The sequence below is a fragment of the Podarcis melisellensis genome (assembly GCF_964234715.1).
Source record: "Podarcis melisellensis genome assembly, chromosome: 3".
In the NCBI taxonomy this organism is placed as follows: Eukaryota; Metazoa; Chordata; class Lepidosauria; order Squamata; family Lacertidae; genus Podarcis; species Podarcis melisellensis.
Genome location: NC_138530.1, coordinates 57,951,093 through 57,972,495, shown reverse-complemented (window position 1 = coordinate 57,972,495; position 21,403 = coordinate 57,951,093). Strand labels below are relative to the sequence as shown.

General features: G+C 40.7%; 1 protein-coding gene across 3 annotated transcripts in view; it reads left to right on the top strand.

Annotated features, from left to right (window-relative positions):
• Positions 1 to 3,801: 3,801 nt before the first annotated feature.
• The window catches only part of ADGB (androglobin), a 65,726-nt gene continuing 48,124 nt past the window's right edge, over positions 3,802 to 21,403 (top strand). The window contains exons 1-9 of one of the 3 annotated variants that reach the window (XM_081905126.1): positions 3,802 to 4,085; positions 8,302 to 8,479; positions 10,343 to 10,435; positions 11,433 to 11,504; positions 12,819 to 13,028; positions 14,416 to 14,555; positions 16,975 to 17,061; positions 18,292 to 18,491; positions 20,552 to 20,680. In XM_081905126.1, the coding sequence (XP_081761252.1) occupies positions 4,012 to 4,085; positions 8,302 to 8,479; positions 10,343 to 10,435; positions 11,433 to 11,504; positions 12,819 to 13,028; positions 14,416 to 14,555; positions 16,975 to 17,061; positions 18,292 to 18,491; positions 20,552 to 20,680 (1,183 nt within the window). In that variant the 5' untranslated portion in view covers positions 3,802 to 4,011. Of the gene's footprint in view, positions 4,086 to 8,301; positions 8,480 to 10,342; positions 10,436 to 11,432; positions 11,505 to 12,818; positions 13,029 to 14,415; positions 14,556 to 15,930; positions 15,957 to 16,974; positions 17,062 to 18,291; positions 18,492 to 20,551; positions 20,681 to 21,403 lie in introns of those variants that run through there. The other 2 variants (XM_081905125.1, XM_081905127.1) reach the window with 2 other exon arrangements.

The window sequence follows — 21,403 nt, the reverse complement described above, 5'->3', positions numbered from 1 at the left end:
ATGTGCTTGGACAGCTGCTGCCAGTCAGGAATGATGGCCCTGGTGTGTGAAGCCTTTATATTTAGATTTCTAAGCTAATATTCTCCCTTAACCGCCTTGTCGTGAGGTTAATTTTGACATGATTGCCAGGCCTAATGATAGTTACAGTCCCAAGACACCAGAAGGGCCAGGATGGAGTAAAGTAAAGGTAAAGGTACCCCTGCCCGTACGGGCCAGTCTTGCCAGACTCTGGGGTTGTGCGCCCATCTCACTCAAGAGGCCAGGGGCCAGCGCTGTCCGAAGACACTTCCGGGTCACGTGGCCAGCGTGACATCGCTGCTCTGGCGAGCCAGAGCTGCACACGGAAACGCCGTTTACCTTCCCGCTAGAAAGCGGTCCCTATTTATCTACTTGCACCCGGGGGTGCTTTCGAACTGCTAGGTTGGCAGGCCCTGGGACCGAGCAGCGGGAGCGCACCCCGCCGCGGGGATTCGAACCGCCGACCTTTCGATCGGCAAGCCCTAGGCGCTGAGGCTTTAACCCACAGCGTAGGCTGGCCTAATTCGAGGGTTTCCTGAATGATGGACAAGAACCATGTTCTGGCTCTCCCCCCCCCCCTTCATTTTGCTGTGGTGTGTCCTCTAGTTGAGATGAAGGATTCTGTAACACTATACATACATGTGTGTACATGTACAATCACTGTTGTTTTTCATACGTCTGTGTTGTCCACTAGCTCTCCAGGATTAAGAACAATTTCTTCTCTTGGAATAATTTTTCTTCCTGAGAACTAGTTGTCTCAACTTGCTTCTGTGTCCTATTCTTTGTTCCTAATTTACTTGCTCCCACATAAACAATCCGCCTTAAGTTTTTAACCATACTTGGGGATGGTCAAAAGTTAGTTATGAAACTTTGGCCTTCCCCAATCTTGAGTCTCCAAATATTGTTGGACTACAGCTGCCATCATCATTCCTGACCATTGGCCTGCTGGCTAAGGATGATTGGAAATTGTAGTCCAAAAATATCTGGTAACCCAAATTTGGGGAAGGCTGACCTAAAGGTTCCTTGCCACAATAAAGCTTGAGACGTATATATGAGATGAATAAACTGAGCCAGCGGGTGTAAAATGAATGCTTAGGCTATATATCCAAACCGCTTGCTCACAGTATATAACCCATGACATACTGGCAACAGTTTGTGTCCTTGCATCATCCTAGTTGTTAACCCTGTTTGGGACTCTTGACTGCTTCTGTATTTTTGGCTCCTGGTTGGAAGTGGTTCTTTAAAACCATACAAGTTCTAAAATATTTCCCACATTAAGGGCATAATCTGCTGCCTAAGAGTTATATAGTGCACTCCAATTCTCATTGTTCAGTTTAGCTGTTTTCCTGCTTAGCATAAGTGCATAGGTGCATGAGCAGGTAATGAGACAAGGCAGTTTGGGGAATGTGTAGCCTGCATATTCTTTCCACATCCAGCCTGTGCCACTCTCTGCATCAACACTAACTAGGAAGATGGCTCTCCACTGAACCCTTTTCGAATCCAACATGTGTTGCCTGTGTCTATTTAGGCACTAGAATATGTACTATATATTTCTAAATATTTTTGGAAGAAAATATATGTTGATAGTTTTTCTACTTTGTACACCAAGTTTTTAATATGAAATCCAATTGTTTGTGTGTGTAAAAGCAAAAGCAATTGTCTACTTTGATTTGCTCCAATACAGTGCTCAGGATCTGTTCTCTGTTCTCATCCTTCCTTTTTTGAGACTATTTTTGTTTTCTAAAACTTTAAAGTGCTCTTTATATTTTGTATAAATAAAATTTGTAGTCAATACATTGTGTTTCTCTTCTCTTCAGTGGGAGTCAGTCAAGAATTATTCCATGTGGGTTAAGTACTGTACTGGGAGATGATGTTTTGGTAGAAACAGAGTGTGGATTAACAAACATCCGAAGTAACTGAGTAATTCATTTCCCCAGAAGATCCATTATTTCCTTAAGTTCTAGGAGGCTTCATGAGCTTTTGTTGGACAGGTTTTAGAAGATGCAATGATCTGTACATTCCCCGCCCACCCCGTAACTGCAACTGATACTGTAAAAAAGAACCCCAAGCAAGTCAAACTGTTCACAGGAATGAGTCAGACCCAAATCTCACCAGTCTTAATAAGAGAACTGGATAGGCTGCAGCTCTCTGCTGTGTACATTCAAGGCTGGTCCACATATGTAGCAGAACAAAGCTGTACTACAGGGGACTGTGTATTTCAGACTTGTTTAGCTTTTTCCCAACACTGCTCTGTTAAACCTCTCTGCAAACAGAAAGCCAATGCAGTTGGACAAAAAACTTTCTCTCCGATGCATTGTCTTCTGCTTGCAGGATTTTTTTAAAAGCAAGTATTCAAAAGTGACACCACTCACTTCTTGGTGCATTCCATTCTGCTGTATGTATAGACCAGTCCTTCAGACGCAGTCCAGCTGGAGGGCCACAGGACCCCCAATCCTTGCAAATCTGAGTTACTTGAAAATCTGTTGCATTTTAATGCCAAACTCCTTCCCCTGTAATGTTTTCTTTCCCTTATCTTGTTTCCAAGAACTATTTTGCTTTTACTCCTGTTTCCTTGAGCGTGTGCCTCACTGCTTGTACTGAGCACAACAATTGATCTGGTAAGGTACTCCCAGGGCAGGCCCAAGACATTTTGGCACCTGATGCAAACTGCAAAGTGGTCTCCTTCCCTGCCAGGAAAGAAGAAGTGAGTGAAGATCTACAACAAGAATAAGGGTGAGGAATAAAAATCTACCTAGGGATCTGCTGACCCTGCAGATCCTGCTACCTGAGGTGGTCACCTCACCTTGCCTCATGGGTGGACCAGCTCTGGGTACTCCAGTACCATTATTCTGTACTGTAGATCATACATACATGGGGGCAGGATAAATTTAAGAGTGGCTTCTGATACCCTTGTAAAACGTAAAGGTACCCCTGACAGTTAAGTCCAGTCGCAAACGACTCTGGGGTTGCGGCGCTCATCTCGCTTTACAGGCCGAGGGAGCCGGCGTTTGTCTGCTTCCATAGACAGTTTTTCTGGGTCATGTGGCCAGCATGACTAAGCCGCTTCTGGTGAAGCCAGAGCAGCACATGGAAATGCCGTTTACCTTCCCACCAGAGAAGGTACCTACTTATCTACATGCACTTGGATGTGCTTTGGAACTGCTAGGTTGACAGGAGCAGGGACCAAGCAACGGGAGCTCACTCCGTTGCGGGGATATGAACCGCCGACCTTCCGATCGCGTCCCCTTGTAGTCGGCTAATATTGCCACATTAATAATAGAAAGACATCACAACTATTCCGTCTCGAGATCTTCTACTTCTCAGATTAGGCTAATGTTAACAGATAAATACTTTCAGTAACTCCTCTGGACAAATAACTTCAGCATGTGTCTTGCCTCCAGCAGAAAGGATGTACACCGTTGGGTTTTTCAAATTGTTTTATTTCTCGTGCATTATATATGTTTAAGTTGAACTCCGTCCCGCCACCTAAATAAACACTAATGCAGATTTGAAGAGCCGTCCCCTTCTCACTCTTTGTATTTATGAAGATATTCAACATGTTATCAAGATATGAACAGGCAGCGGAAGTCCGGCTTTGTTCACTCGTCGGGCTTTTCGCCCAACAGCGTAAAAATACAAAAGATAAATAAAAACAGGAAGCAAAGAGGCGCGTTTTTATCTCTATGGACTCAGGGAGACGTCCGTCTACCCGGCGGCAGCTCTATGGTAAAGAACATTCCCTATCTACAGTGCTTTGGAGGGAAGGTTCCGGACCGGAAGTGGGCACTGATGATTGCGAGGCTGGTGTGGGCGACTCAAACTTTCCGTGCTTTTTATTGTGCCGGAAGTACGGGACGCGTATCACTCTAACCCCGTTTCTATCTCTGCGGCTGAGTCGGCGTCTCTTAGCAACGAAATGGACGCCGACGCGACCGACGCCTGAGGGAGGCGAGCTATTGCGGCGGCGCTGAAGCTCGTCTAAGGGAGCCTGGCATGTCGAAGTTAAGCAAAAAGAAGGAGCCGGTGAAGAGCAACAACGTTCTCCAGACGCCCTTCCCCGCTAAAGAGTAAGGCTCCATACCCTCCGCTTCTCAGGCGGCCCCCGTTCCTTGCGGGTTGCGCACAACTCGCCGCTTCTTTCAATGCATTTCTGTTTCTAGGGTTAAGGACTCGCACCTGGAAGATGTGAAGCGATAATAGAAGGAAAGAGTGTTTCTGGGCGCGTGCAGAGTGCACTATCCTTGCCAAAACAGTGTCTGGGGTCTAGGGAAAGGTTGAGCGTATGATGATCAATTTTTTTCTTTCCAGCTGCAGTTTAGCTATATCTAGCCATCAGCTACTCAAGTAAGTCTTGCCTGTGCTAAATGTCCTTGATTCTTGTTTCTAGGCCACATGTATCTGCCACGTGTACTTTGCGGCTGTCGGTGGCCTTGTTTCGATGCTTGAGGAACTGCAGCACCTGGGATTGGCTGGGACTCAAAACCTTAAATGATTCTGCGTAGATTGCTCATTTATTATCTCTCCCTTCCTTCAAGAAACTTGGGAAGGAGCTCATCGTGTGACATACACACTTCCCTTTCCCAGTCCTTAACAACAGGTACAGGAATTGGCCTTGGTGAGTGTGAAGGCTGAGCAGAGACTGAAGCTGGGCGTTTCCTCTGCAACCATCCTTCCACTTTCTACTTTTCCATTAAAAAAATGGGTACTATATCTTAGAAGTGTCGGATATTTTCCTTGTCTGGAATATGCAGACTTGCTACAGAAGTGTTGCTCTGCTCCCAGAAAATGTAGTCTGGGTGGAATCCAACACAAGCAGGTTAGAGGCAGCGAGAGCAGTAGGAGTCAAATAGAGTCAGCCACACTTAAAAGCAGTAGCTGTGTTTCCTTGTTTGCACAGATGTATGTTAAGGGCAGCATATAAATTAGGAAGGAGAGGCTCTTAACTTCAATGAAATTGACTGGCAGTAGGCTCAGGACAGATGAAAGGAAGGAGTATTTCACTCAAAACATTATTAACTTGCAGAATGTATTACCACAGAATGCAGTGATGATTGCTAGCATTGGTAGCTTTTTTATTACTAAAATTCATGGAGGATATGTTTATCAGTGGCTATTAGCTTTAATAGCTAAGGGCATCCTCCATGTTTGAGGAAAGTATATCTTTGAATATTGAACACTGTGGAATTATAAACAACAGGGAAGAGCTATTGCTTATACCCTCTGCTTGTGGATTCCAGGAAGTATTTTTATGATTTCAGAACACTTGGGGATATGTTTTGGGAAGATAAGGTTAACTGCACCTCTCTGTGTCTGCTGCATGTTTGCAAACAGGCTTTCCTCTTCACATGTTATGTGCACCCTGTTGGTACACAGCAAGCATACCTGCCGCAGTTAAGAGTGAATTCATACAAAATATGGAAGAACTGTCATCAATTAGTGGTGTTGAATGAGTGCTATTGAGATTCTGGGTACAGTACCAAATTGCTGGGTGTTGTACTGTCTCTTTGGTTTAGTAAGCCTTGGATTTACTTTGTCTTCAGTGATGTCTGTTTGCCTCTCTCACCACCGCTCCCCCTAATCAACTAAAAGAGGAGATGCCACATCAGTCTCCAGGAACTTCTGAATGAGCATATCAAGCCGTTTCAGCTGTTTCCTGGTAACTAGGAATTAAATAAGTTACTATATCAGAAAGCTCTCATACTTTTCTTGAGCCTTGAATACTAACGTCTTCTGATGCAGAAAGAAAGGAGTATAAGACTGCTTGTGTGGCCAGAAGACATGTCATGCCTACCTGAGAACTAACCAAATTTACTATTTTTTGGAAGGGCTGGAACAAAATTTCAACAGGAGTTGGCTAAACCAGTAGCTGATTGGTAATAATAGTTGTGCAGGGTCATGCTAAAGAGCCATCAATTCTAGCACTGTGGATTTGATGGCGGCTAGCCACATGCCCCAACACAAGATAATGACAGCTATTCTCAGCAGCTGAGAACTGTCAAATACACTTACAGCCATCATGGTTAGTGGCCACTGATAAGCAAGTCTTTGGGGTATTTATCCACTTTTATCCAATTCATTTATTTACTAATACAGTGGACCCTCAGGTTGTGAACGTGATCCGTGCGGGAGGCACGTTCGCAAACCCCAGCGCCACATCTGCGCACGCGTGGATTGCGATTTGGTGTTTCTGCGCATGTGCGAGTGCTGAAACCCAGAAGTAACCCATTCTGGTACTTCCGGGTTTTGGCTCGTTTGTATCCCGAAAACATGCAACTTGAAGCGTCTGTAACCCGAGGTATGACTTTATAGCATAAAGAGGCCTCACCTATTCCTCTTGAAAAGGGTACAAGGGGGAAACCTGGGGATGAACAGGAAAAAAAATGTAGTACCAAATGTGATATAATTGTCTGCTTTCCAATTTTATTTTAAAAAGTAGAGCACACCCCACAGCTGGGCTCTATATTATGTCCTGGGTCCCTTTCAAGTTCAGCAGGCAGAAGTTTCCAAGCTCGGTTTCTGTTATAGATGGACTGTTTTGCTGTCTTGTCTAATATGAAACTGGGGAAGAAACCCTTAAACAAATAACCTAATGACAACAACAACCAATCCTGACATTGTTCTGCAGATTGACCTTAGTCAAGTCACTGCTTATATATCCCAAAGGATATATATATGAAGTCTTTTATGAAGCTGTACTTGAAATAGTGTCAGGTCAGAGCAGCATATCTCTCTTCTACTTTGACAAACCACCAGCTAAGCCTTCTGGCCCCAGCTGTCAGGAAATATTTAAGTTTAGTTACTGCTGAACTGTAGATAGTATTTAAATCAAGAGGTTGATGGCAGCTTGTTGTTGTCTATTAAGTGATATTTTTAACTATAAAACTTTCAAAGAGGTCAGTTTCTTTCTCCTAGCTTGTTGGCATACGTCTGTATGCATAATATTGAATATCTAAGTCTTTTTTATAGTAGGTACTTAGAAACTAGTCTGAATTCAACTAGTAAAATTCAATTGTTGGTACATTTGGGTTATTTTTTAGTTTTGTTTTTTATTAGTCACTTGCTACCAAGGTCTTCAAGGGACTTACATTTAGGAACATAAACATAAATATATTATACTGTTTAAAAAATCATATAAAACATTAGCATTCTCATACATTCTCCATACCTTCTCATGCAGACACCTACAATTAATGCACCCTCCCACCCCCTGGGTAACATCTGCAGGAAACTTTCAGCAGCACACTAGCAGCAGAACAAAATCAGCTCAGCTTTGGAAAAAGTCTTCACTTAGCGCCAAAAATATGTCATGCAGACCTCACTGGGAAAAGTATTTCACAGATGGGAAACCACAACTGAAATGGATATTAAGGTTCCATTGACAGCTCCTCAAAGGGTGAGGTGGTAGGAATGTAACAGCAGTGCAAGATCAAAGTTTATTTCTCTGTGCAGGTGCAGACATTTAGTCGCAGCCCCAGTGAACATTTATATTATGTAAAGGATTCATTTGAGCTTGGTGAAGGGGTGATGTGCACTGTTTGTCAATAATGCACCCTTGATTATCAGACTGGCACAACGTTGAACAAACAATCTCACTTTGAATGTCAAAGAGCTCATAGGTACATGGCTCTTCAATTAGATGCTACTAGTAGAGTTTTCACTATTTCTCTGCCAACTGGCTAGTAGGGTTGGACAATAATGCCCCCCTTATTATTTGGGGTCATTTGTCTCCCACAAAAGTTGCATGCATTTTTTTAAGACTGGAGGGGGAGCAGTGTGTGTTTCAGGTGGGTTTCCTGATTGTAGAGCATTGTGATTTGTCTTATTGAAACAAAACAAAAAAAACAACTTGCTGCTACTTCAAGTAGTGGCAGAGCTACAATAAGCAGCAACCCAACAGCGTTCTTCCTTGTGAATGACCAATGGGAATTGCATTTCATCATAGCATCTTTCCCAGGGTCATTCTAGGGAAAATAAAGATTTTTAAAGAAATGTTGTTCCCATTACTACAAGCCTCTTGTTTTGGTTGTAGAAATGATAATTGTTTATACTTTTTTCTGAGGGACTGTGAGCTGTGTCAGTCACAAGGCACATATAATAAGCTGCTCAAATGATGTATTTCTTATCTCTTCATTTTATTTGTAGTGATAGTACCTGCATGGGGTTCAAAATGAAGATATTGTGCTTGCCAACAGTATGAAACTGAAAGTAGAATAAGAAAATTTGGAAGTTGATTACCATGCAACTAACAGCAAGTTCTCTTCTCGTGCTCACGTTTTATTTCAGCCTTTGGGGTATTACTGGATCAGTCTCTAGTGTAAACCCTCAAGGTCCTTTGGGTGAGTCTAGGAAACCAAGATTTCCTATCTGGCCAGAATGGAATGAAGCAGATATCAATGTAGAGAAGTGGGATGCAGGAAAAGGTGCAAAGGAAAAAGATAAAGCTGGAAGAAGTCCTATTTTAGTAAGTTTTCTGTAGTAATCAGAAACGTTCTTTCAGATTCATCAGTATTTGAAAATATGTATAACACTGTGTCTTCTTAAGCACACCTTTTAAAGATTCATCATTGAATGAGTGCTCGCCATTCTAGTAAGGCAATGAGGCTTTTCATTAAACTAATATTAAAATTAAAAGTGCTTAGCTGTTTCTGAATCATACCTTAGCTCAAGCATTGCCAACTAGTGGTCACATTTTGCATTTTAAGAGAGTGATGTGGGCACCAGTCATAACACAGCTGCTGGTGGAAGCCAGCAAAAGGTCTACCGCAGTGGACATCTTGGCACCCTCTCCTCCCTCTGTGTGCCCTCACGCCTCCCCTGAAACCACCAGGAGAACTCCCAGAGGATGTAGAGGAAGGGGAGCACTTCACTGATAGAAGGATCTTGTTCGCATGTTCTGATCAGGATTGTGCAAAGTTACCTCTGCTGGTATCTTTCACTAAGAAGAATGCTGTCTGTTGCGGAGGCTACACTATGGTGATGGTCCCAACTTTGCCTAGGTGGGCAGACAGCTACTGCTGGTGGTTTTCCCAACAGCAGTAGAAGGATAAAGTCTGTAAATGAGGCATTTCTGAGAGGGATCACCAGTAACTTTGGATATGCTGATAGGGTCCAGCCAAAGTTAAGCACTTTTTGGCTGAACTGCTCAGATGTGTGTGCATCTGTGTTATAACCTATATTAAAATCAGTAAGATTTAAAAGTTGAGCTCCCCAATTTTTGGCTGACCTTCATGGGCAACCAAAATATTGTGATCTCTGGGCCAGAGTCTTGTAACTGACTTGGTGCTGTGCTTTGAAAACCCAGTGTGAGGCTCTCAATGATTACTATCTCCTGTTCTCTCCCACTCCAAGCTATGAGCTGGAAAGCATTGAGAGGGATTTTACACATAGTAAAAATGAGCTCCCGCCCCTCAACAGCTCCATGCAGAAGGGGTAAAGAGCCTTGTGCAACTCTGTGCTCACCAAGTGTTCCAAGTGACTGGCAAGCACAAAGCCAAGCCAACATCCTTCCTCTATCTCTGAGCTGTAGGGTGGAGGCAGAGACTTGTTTTCCAGTGCTTCCTCTTCTCTTCTCCCTCCACCTGCAATAGTTCCAGGACTGAGAAGAAGCCTGAGACCCATCACACTTCCCAGAGCTATCTGTGTACTTATCAATATGTGAGCAGCAAACAAAATAGTTTACTCCTGCTGAAAAGTATCAGACTTTGACTGGTACATGCCCCAGATTAATGATGATGATCATGATCATGATGCTGGTGTTGATGATATATTTCTGAATGGCCTTTTATATGCGTCTCAAGGCAATTTACAAACATCATAAAACAGCGAAAATAATTTTGTGGACTGCACAAAGAATAGAAGATAGGTTTTAAAACAATGCAACATAAAACCCTAAGGCATCTGGAAAAGCTTGTCAAAACAAAAAACGTCTTCAGTTATTTCTGGAAAGTATAGATAGTTGGTGTCCTGACTTACTGTGGAGCTATTTATGTTCTTCTAATGCTAGTCTTTTAATGCTAGTCTCTACAACACACATTGTTGCTTTCCTTATATGATTGTTGTTATGCTATCTATAAAAATTCAGAATTAAAAATAATTGGTAGTTTCCATTTCATACAAGTGTTTTATTTCTCTCAGTTGTTTAAGCTTTCGTTTTTGATCACTATTAGAATATTAGATATGCTACTAAAAAAAAAGACTTGCAAGTGAAAAGTTTGCAACTTTTCTTTGAATTGTGTGTAATAAATATAATAATTTATTATTTATAATTGTAATTGAATCTCTTCAGTATAAGCATATATATATAGTAAATGAATGCTTTTTACAGCATGTCTTTGAAGATCCAGAAGGAAAAATTGAATTGCCCCCTTCTTTAAAAGTGAGTTTCTGGAGAAGGCCACAAGAATTCTTAGTCACTAAGGTGAGAAGATGTTTCTTATTTGATGTTTATTTTATACAGCAGAGAAAGAAAGAAGTGTCTCCCTTCCTAGAAAGACAGTTATGAAGCAAAATATACAGATAAGCAAAATATGCAGATATAATCAATTTCTGTGAAAAGAGCCAGTCTGGCTCTCTTGCCTGTCAATATTTTTAGCCAATGAGTGAAGTCAGAGGTGTGATAAGTGAGTTGTTTGGACACCAGACAACATGAATCCATTGAGTCCTACAGAGTTTCTGTTTCCCCCTCCCCTTTAGTGCACTTTTCCAGCTTGTGTTTTATTTTTTAGCTGCTCTGTTTGTTTTGTTTTTCTGCCTGCCAGCCACATGGAGCAGGAGCTCCTTGGAAGGCTCTTTAAAAATGTCTCTGTTGTGGTAGTAGAAAGAATGTGGGAACTGCCTGTCAGTCATTTTGCTGCCTGCAAAGTTGTAGTGGTGGGGGTTGGGGGGTGCCCATTTCAGAGTCATCATTATGATCATCACTATTTGTTCCTACCTGTTCCCAAGTTGTTTGAGTAGGGGAGAGCATAGTGCAATGGTAGAAACATACATAATTACAATCATATCCTCATACACATTTGAGACGACTTTCCTCCTCAAACATTGTCCAATCTGGGCCAGTATTGTTTAACTATCCCACTGTTACCTATATTCAAAGGTTTTGCGGGTGTTTGCCTTCAAAACTTGCCTGACCAGTGTATAACAGTGGGGGGGGGGGTGAATGTATGCCATGGGAAACAATGGAAAACAATGCCACTATCACACTATTGTATGTCATCCACTGATTATTTCACTAATGTCCAAACTCAGTTCAACAACAGTTCCTCAGTCTTTTACAGAATTTTAGCATTGATTACTTTAAATTACCTTTCTTAACTTTTGATTAACATTTTGTAGGCAGTTATAAGTTATTTCAAGATTTTGAACATGTATAAGCGTTCATAAACATTTTAATAAAAGAATTACAAATATCTTTTTAGGTGCCTGTGGTAGTGAAAAATGAAGCATGGTTTGACCTTTTTTCAGCCAATGAACATTTAATGGGCAGTGAGGTATGTGTATGATCTCTTCTTAATAAAGAAAGCATATTAATTGTGTAGATGAATGGAGGAGACTTTTGATGTTGTCATAAAACAGGTAAAATGCCTTTGCTAGGGCAGGGATGGCTGTACCATGCTGCAAGGCGAAGTGACCTGTTGCAGGTGATGCCACAGAAGGAGGGTTAAATGAAGGGAAGAATGAGCACCCTTACATTTTCAAAATGGTGTAAGCTACCTTGAGCGACTTTAAAATTCAAAATGAACTGAGTTTAAAAAATCAGCTTGGGGGTAGAGTGCCAGCTGCTGAAGAGGTAGATTACATGAAAAAATATATGATAACACATGGATTGAGAACAATTTCCATCCATTTTAACAAGGGGTTTGGTGTTATAGGGGAGCTACTGAAAGGGAAAAGTGGGGGGATCCAGGTGAATTTAAGCGTGTTGGGGTCTCATTGATGTCATTGGCCTTAAGGATTTGGATTGCATTTGGATTGCACCTTACAACAACAAGGAGTATGTAAACCCAGTAAGGCTTGCTTCTGAGTAGGTAAGAATAGACTTGAACTGTTAATTAAGGGAGGGCTACATACTAGAATACCTTAGGCTTTGGTTAAAATTAACTAAAGTTCTTGGCCTCAGTCTAGAGACTGGATGCTGTTCACCCACAACAACATACAGGATCTTCCACTTTGTCCCCATGCACATATGATCCATGCTGTTAGAGCTGCTGCTGGTGAACAACTGTGTGGTGACAGGAGAGGAAAGGAGTTGTCTTTTCTTTCAGATGACAGGGTTCTGCTCCTTCTCCCTAACAACATTCTTTTACTAATGTATGGCCACATTTGGTTCCAGATCATGCTTGCTACTTTAGGGTGTCTTTGTTTCAGATTATTTAATACTGACACACCACCTGCTGTGTGTGATCCAGGAAGAGATCCCTCAATAAATTCATCTGGAAAAGTGTTCCCTGCTTTATTTTTATTTTTCTTCTGCTTTTTGATTGCCTACTTTTATAAATCACCATTGATTGGTGATTTATAAATAAAGTACTCTCTGCACCTTTTAATATGTCTTTCTGTCTCCCAACCCTTCTCTCTCATGTCATATTGGTGCTTAGATTCTGCTCTGTTGAGCACAGACTTCTTTTTTTAATGTTCTCTGTGCAGCACTTGCTTTATTAGCTTCTATACAATTAAATGGTGTTGTTATCGTTATGTATTTCATTTTAAAGTAGAGTTAGACTATATATGTATATATGTATGTATTGTGAACAAAACTGACTTCTTTTATTTCCTCCACCACCCCAAAAAACCCCTGACTTCAGCTGATAAGATGGATAATAAGTGAAATCTATGCAGTTTGGAAATTGTATAATGCACCTGCTTTAAGTCCTGATCCTAAAGCTAATGCAAATGAAGCACCTCAGCTTTTATGGAAGCCATGGGAACATATATATTCATTATGCAAAGCTATCAAGGGACATATGCCATTGTACAATAGCTATGGAAAATATGTGGTAAAGCTTTATTGGATGGTAAGGATGCATCAATCTTTTTGGTATATATTATGCACATCATTTATTTTACATAGGTTGCAGTCCTGTTGTGGGGAGGGGTGGTTGAAGGCTGAAAGCCTTTGAGCGGCCTCATCCAAAGGCTTAATGATCTTTCGTTGGAAGGGTGGAAGTGAGGTTCTTGCACTCTTATGTCCTTCTCCAGTTTATTATTTTATTTCACAGTTTTCCTTTCATTAGTAGCAACAGCTCCAAAACTGGCATGGTTTTCTTCTTGGTTTGTAGGGGTGGGTGTGCCAGAGAATTGGACAGGCTAGGAATCCTTTGAATCAGTGCCTTCCCCCAGCACACACCCCTTTCATTCCTTTCCACACAGAGGCTGTGGACACTTCTGCAATGACAGGGAGGGGCCATATAGGGTTGGATCTCTCCATGTCTCTCTCAGATCTGACATGGTCTGCAGAAAGGAAAATCCAGTGCTTCCTATAGCCTTGGGTTGGGGAAGCTACAACTCTCCAGGTGTTATTGGATTACAACTCCCATCAGCCTCAGCCAGCATGGCCAACAATTTTAATAAATGAATGACAAATTTTGAACCAAAATACTGACCACTATATGTTGCATGAATGTAAAGAGATAGCACAGGCTGAAACGAATTTCTATCTCTTCAGCAAGAAATTATACATTTTAAAATTTAAGCTGTTCCCACAAGCTATTCAAAACCCAACATTAAAGCATATAAATTATAGTAACATTTGTTAAGGAGAAACCACACTTAGGTGAATGTAGATTCAGGTTGATACAATCCTGTATTGAAAATGAGTTCAATCCCATATATGAGATGTCCTATATATACAGCATAGGTAAACAAGGAGGAAATAATTCTCCCTTGTTCCAGATGCTTTGGAAAGTTCCAGAAAAGTGGATTCTAATATATTGCCATGGAAGCATAAGAAGCCATTCCCAAAGTACCAGAACATTCCAATAACATTCTCCCTCAATGGTTGTTCAGTGGCATCTGAGTAGCACACTTTGTCCCACCCCATATTTCCACTTCATATGAGTAATAATGATAGATGACAAACTGCTTTTATCATTATGCTTTTATAAGGTGAGAACGTTCCAACTAATCCTTTTAGTTCTGAGAGGATAGTTTTGCATTGGTGAAAACCACAAGAGCTGACAACTGAGGAATAGCTCATCAGTACCCTGCAAACAATTTCGAAAGTACTAGCTGTGCTGCTTTCCATTGTGCAGACAGAATCTACTGGACTTTCATATTTGCTCTCCCTATTTATTAAAATTATCTATAATGAGGGTCAAGTTCTTGGAAGGTCACACAGATTTTCATGCTGACACAATTTTTCATTGCCACCTAATCACACTTAATTTCCTTTCTCTTTTGCAGGGGAGCTGGCGAAAGATCATTGTGGATGACAGCATACCTTTCAATGAAGACAATGATATGCTGCTTCCAGTAACAACATGTGAAATTGAACTTTGGCCACTGATATTATCCAAAGCCATAATTAAACTAGCAAACAATGAGTATGTTTTCTAAGCTTTGTGTCTGTTTTGAGATCAAAATAGAGCGATGGGCAACAAAGCTAGAATTTAATACATAGGGTGGATGCTTGTTTGTTAAGAATGAATGAATTGATAGGGGTGGTTTTTGAACCCTATAAAATATAGTAAACAAAGGAAGATCCTCAGCTGCAGCCAAAGTCAGTGGGTATGTTAACACATAATATACTAAGCCATAGTTTAATGCTACATGGATGAGCCTGAAATGTCTGGCTGCAGCATTAGCTTACATCCTCCCTGCTTTACTCCGCTTGCACATCTGGGAGGAGGACTTTGGCAGAGTTTAGTCCTACTTTTAAAGAATCCCAGCTTTTTGTTAAACCAAGAACATTGGTTTAAAACAAACTGGTTAGTTTTAAGAACTGAGCTTCATAACCCATGATTTGAAATTGTTTTCTTCTGAAACTTAACCAGAGTTTGTTTTAAACAGGAACTCTGGTTTGAACATAATGCTAAACTGGGATTCTTTGAAAGTTAAACTTGGCTCTTTCCAGCTGTACAGGAGAAGGAGAGAATGCAGTGCAGTAGTTTAGACCTTTTACTCAGACTTGTTCAGGCTCATTCACATAGCAATAAGCCATGGTTTAATGTCACATGTAAATGCAACTGGATTATATTTACATTAATGAACAAACACTTTCATTTCAATCCCACAGAGGCCCAGGGTGTCCTTGATTTTCCCATCCCTCTGCTGCAATCTCCTGTACCCCACTGAACACCTTCAACTCTCACATGAAGCTTTTTGAAGTAGACATGAAGTTGTAGTAGGAAGAATGAAGTGGGGAAGCCCTATTCCATTTTTGGAACTCATTTTGCAGTTGTAGGTTCTAAGGCTCTGTTTTGTTAAGGAAGGATTTATATTGCACCCTTCAGCCAAAAAGGCTGCCAAAATGACTTTTTAAAAAATCAGCTTTAAGATGGTCCCTGCCCTTAGGTTTATGATCTAAAAAGATGACACATGAGGGAAAAGGAGTGGTCGGGGAGCGAGGTAGAGTGGGGAAGCAAACTGGAGCTCAATTTATAACGTTACAGTTCTTATAACTGTTATAAGATTCTGTTTGTATAGAAGAACAGCATCTACTCACAGGTGTCAGAGGCAGTTATGGCCAGGGCTTTATTCACCAGAAGCACTCCTCTCCTCCGGTCCAGGAGCAGAACTGCTGAACAATGTGCAGGACAGAGCAGCTTCTGCCACCGTTCTTCCCTAAGGAAGCTGCCGTAACTGACTTGATGGCAGTTAGAATCCTCTCAGGAGGGGGCTTGATGGAATTATTTCCCTCTTCAGCCAATGTCTGTGGCAGCATGGGAGCTATAGACCTGGTTACTCAAAACCCAAGGCCACCCAAACAAGGAAATGCTAGGAAAGTTGGGGGGGGGGAGATTCGGGGTTTTAGGAGGGCATATGTTATAGAGCTCACTGCATTGTAGATCATGAATTGTGTTGGCAGTTGGAAAGCTAACACAACAATTAACAAAGTACATTTGCATTGCATTGGTCTGTTTGACCAATAATTCTATAACTTTGTGTCTAGCAGTTTCAGTTGCATAGCTTTGGAACAAATATAATGAAGAAATTAAAGAAACGTACCGTAGATGTTATAGCAGCAGAATTCCACCTCCATTGTGAAAGGGCAGTATTCCTCTGAATTCCAGTGTGCTTCTTAATGGCCACTGAGAACAAGATGATGGATTAGATGTGCTATTGACCTGAACCAGCAGGCTCTCTTTGTGTTCATAAGTTAAAATTTTATTGAGAAGATGTAGAATGGCAATTTTAAATAGATTTATAGATGGACATTTAATATGAAAGCATGTCTTTATTGTCATGAAAGTTTATGGCTCAAGATAAATTTTCATTTTTCAGTTACCTTAAGACTAGCTGGCTAACATAAGTTTTCTTTTGGAATCTGTCAACTGAATTTGTTCACTAAGTTGCTGCAAATTGTGTTGCCAATAAAAAGGGCCATGGTTTTTGTTCTAATTTCTTCAAACCAGGCTTCCTCAACCTCGGCCCTCTAGATGTTTTTGGCCTACAACTCCCATGATCCCTAGCTAGCAGGACCAGTGGTCAGGGATCATGGGTAGTCTCAGAACATCTGGAGGGCCAAGGTTGAGGAAGCCTGCTTCAAACCTTTGAAAGCTTGAATTGCTTAGTGCTTCATTCCTATCTGATGCTATATTTTGTTTCTGCGAAGAAAAGATAGGAGACCTATACCCTTCTGACTGCAGCTGTACTGTGAATTGATTTGTGAATATTCTTGTTTGCAGTGGAAATTATATATGAAATATGAAGAATTTGGAAGGATATGAGTGACTGTTGAGAAAGAATTAATATCTGAATAGAATATTGATCTGCTTATATGCATATTTGTATTTGTTTTAGCATAAATGATGTAGGAAAAAGGGAGCTGGGGGAATTCACAGTTCTACATGCACTTACTGGATGGATACCAGAAATTATTCCTCTCCAGTAAGTTCCACTTTTATATGCAGTTCCTTCAGCTTTGCGTCCTGTGTACTTGGTTGATCTGGTGTTTGGGGTGGGATGGGGTGAATAGATACACAGTATGACTCAAAACTTAAAAGCAGTCAAAATCAACTGAACTCTGTGAATTTTTTAAAAAACCTTAAAAGATCATAAGTTGATTGTTGCTGGGATCTTTTTCATGTCTTCCTTTTTGCCTGCTCAATACTCACTCGCTATTTAATCACTTTATGACTCCTTTAGTGAAATATTACCTTTTAAAATGGTTGTACACATGTTTTATTTGTTGGGTTTGTCTGGTAATTAATGGTGTCTATAGGATTCTAGCCTAAATGAATTTCAAATTCACACTTACCTGGGAGTTAGACCTGTTGAACTCAGTAGGGCTTTCATCTGAGCAAACATACATTGGATCGTGCTGTCCAAGGATGTAGGGGGAAAACTATGTTCATCGTATCAAACAATCATTTTAAATTTCTGGTTTTGAAACTGCTTAGTTTAGGGGGTTTTTTTGTTTATGTTATTTCTGAATGGGTTTTACAGAGTAATCTTAACCTTCTGATCTGTGCTGCTAGAGAGAGTTAAGATAAGATGATGTCCCTCCACCAGTGGAGGACTCCATCGCTGCCAAAAGTGCAGGGGGTTGAAAGGCTGTTTGCAGCAGCTAGTATAGGGCTCCAAAACATAGCCTTATAGAATCATTAAGAGTGTGGGGCAGGTACAATGCAGAACCAGCCATAGATCCACTAGATGTAAAGCTGCTCTATTCCCTGAGGGGAGTGCCAGCATAGAGCCCCTCAACAGTATCAGCCTAGAGCCAGCATTGCAAAAAACCTATTGACTGGCTCAAGTGGCAAGACTTGGGCATGTGGCCATTGTTCCACCACTTTACTCCCCTGGTTGGGGTTGCTTTTGCTTTGTCCCTAACCTTTTGGCAAACAGTTGTGCTTGTCTTCGTTAGTTATTTTCTCAGTACTCTAGAAAAAAAAATAGGTTGCATTTCTTTTCAAGGAGTGGATACATTCTAGATGACACTAGGTTCCAAGAGTGACTAGAATGGTTCCAGTGATAACCAGACTATTTAAATGGTATTAAAATTCAGCATGGTTGCTTGACTTGACTTCTACTTGAAAACTTGAGTAGCATAATGCATATGCAGTAAATAAAGAGCAGGCAGAACTACATTTCAAATCAATGTTTATGTATATTTTAAAGATCTGGATATTTGGATAAAGTTTGGGAATTCTTAAGAGAGACATTGCCAGAATTTAAGTTACCAGAAGAATCCGTTCCTGAACTTAAGATGTCACTTCAAGACACTAAAAAAGATCTGAAATCATCTGACATTAAAAATGATGCCGTACCTACTGTTAAGCCACCAGAGAAGGTAGAGAAACCTGAAAAAACTGCCAAAGGTATGAAATTTTAAAGACTGTAAATGATATGCAACAAAGGACACCTTCTGGACAGAGAAACCACATCTTTATTTCTTTGCACTTTTCTGTATAGGCGTCAAATAATCACATTAAACTCCAAGGAGTTACCAGACTTGAAGGTGTTATGTGTATGTGAGAGAGAGAACTGAGGTTTGAAGTAAGTCTGCAATCCAGTGTACAACAAAGTACCTTTAAATCCCATTGAAATCAGTGCAACAGTGTGCTGGATTGAAAATTTAGGACTGCCCTCAGATAACTCAGCACCACTGAACTTAGTGAGACTTACTTCTGAGTAAATATACAGTATACTGCCACAGTAGATACATTAAGCCTTATTGATTTCAGTAGACTTAACTGTACACGGGATAGTGAAGTGTAAGTTTGGTTGTAAGTACTGATCAAATAGGATACAGAAAAAATATTCTCCATGTAAGTATTTTTTAATCAAGTCTTAAATATTATCTCGGGTTTTCTTCTTTAAATGACATAGTTTAGAGGCAAAAAACATTTGCACCAATAGCAATTGCATGATTTTTTAAAAAGTAAATAGCAGGAATCACAGGAAGGTAAAGGATCTCTGTGGCCCGTCACATATTCTCTTTTTCTCTATATATACTGTGTATATATACAGTGCACTTTCTAATTGCATGGAATGGGGTCATGTCAAGTTTGGCCCTCAGAAACTGTGGAGAGCTCTACTTTTAGCACATAGCAGCTTCGACCAGGAGTGGTGGTCTTAGGTCCTGTGAGCCAGCTGTGCCCTTCCCTGGAGAAGGCTGGCCATCCTCACACATTCCTTAGTTATCTTGAAACTGGATTATTGCAGCAATTTATATAGGGTTGCCTTTGAAAAGTGTCCAGAAACTTCATCTACTGCAAATGGTGGCAGAAAGCGTTTTACTTAACCTGATTCTTTAAAAAATCAAATCAAATCATTGGACTCTGCTGCTTCATTGGTTTCCAAATTGTTTCTGAGCTCAAGGCAGGTGCTGGCTCTCACCTTTAAAGACCTGAAATGGTTGTAATCCTGCCCATGCCACTTAGATCTTTAGAAGTTCTGCTCCATGACTAAGTGTGGTTGATCAGTATGTAGTCAAGACTTTTGTTGTTGTCATGCCTTACCTCTGGAATTCCTTCTCACAAGAAGCCCAGATTAACTTATTATTTTTGGTGAAAACATTTTTCCATGGGCCCAGGCTACTGGGATTTGTAATCTTTTTTTATTTCATCCCTACTGTAATTTTTCTACTATAATGTTCTATAACATTTTATAGTTTTGCATAAGCATTATATTTTTATTGTATATGAATAGTCTTTATCAATATTGTTGTTAAGTGTCTTAAAGGTTCTTCAGAATGGAAAGTACAGTGTAAAAACACTTTAAATAAGAAAGAAAGGTGACTATTAGTTATCCTTTGTGCTTTGTTCTGCTATAAAACCGCTAGGCAGGCCAGTAAACAGGCATCGTGTTCGTTCTTTTCCAGAGAGACTCATATTATCTGCTCACGAAGCCCCTGCGTTGGCATTCCAGTCTTTGCTGGGGCTTTGCATGGGGGCATCTGTGAAGATCACAGTCTCTGCGTGGGTTATTGATTCTCATAGTTGCTAATGGGTGGTGCTGGACTATGGCCTGAGAGACCAGGGTTTGAATCCCCACTCAGCCATGGAGCTCACTGGGTGATCTTAGGCCAGTCACCATCTCTTAGCCTAACCTACCTCACAGGGTTGTTGAGAGGATGAAATGGGGAGGAGGAGAACCATGCACACCACCTTGAGCTCCTTGGAAGATAAAGGTGTTATATAAATTTAATTAATTAATTAATTAATTAATTAAATTAAAATACGTGGAAAGGTTATAGACAAGATATGAGTGGCGAGCCATTTGTAAAGGTTGCCTTGAACACAGAATCATGATTTATCTTGAACTTAACATTTTGGTTCACGGTTTTCTGTACTACCCATTGCTTGAGACAAGGACCCCTGGGTGTTGTGTGACCATGTATGCTAGTATTCACACATGCATTGTCTTTCTTTGGTAGAGAAGCAAGATCAAAAAGATGTTGGAAAGAAGAGAAGCAAAGATGGTGAAAGGGATAAATTTAGGCCAGGGCCTCATTCTGGACGCGTGTCTTCTGACTTTCAAAATTCTCTCCAGCTGTTTCTTGATGGTAAATTATAACTGTTCCTAGATGTATGTAACAACTGATCTCGACCCTGAATACTTTATTGACTTCTGCTCATAATTAAGGATTGTAGGCTTTTCCTCAGCTGAATGAGACTGATCACACCAGTTTGCATGAAACACAAATTAATCTCAAAGGCAGGCAGAAAGTACTTCAGAGTTGGTTTCAGCCTCAGAGAAAGTGTATATTGCCCCACATTCCCTTCTTCTTTTAGGTGGTCTGAAGAAGTTAACTTCTTCAGGTAAACTGCAATCCTGAACACTTTGCTAAAATTTTGGATTTGTTGTGGGAAAAGCAGGTGGTGGCTGGGAAGGTACATGGAACAATTCACTTGGAGATTGCTAGTTCCTTCCATGGTTTGGCTGCTCTTTTTCTGCTCTAAGCACAAGAGGTCACGTAGGGGCAGATCAGTACCTAGAAAAAAAAGTGAATAAAATGTATGCTGTTTAAGTGTAAAGCCCTAACTGATCAGGAAACCACTGTTCTGAAGTAGCTCCATTCACCTGAAAGGTTACTTAACTTGAACAAAATTGGTGAAATCAAGTTTCATTTCTTGCCTTCATAGCAACATAGCACCTAACAAGGTCTATAATACTTATGATAATATTGAGCTATTATCTGTGGCAGCATTTCAGGGGGGTTTTGTTACCATTTTGGAGGTTTTTTATCTTGTATTTTTATCTTGTGAACTGCCCTGAAATCTTTTGA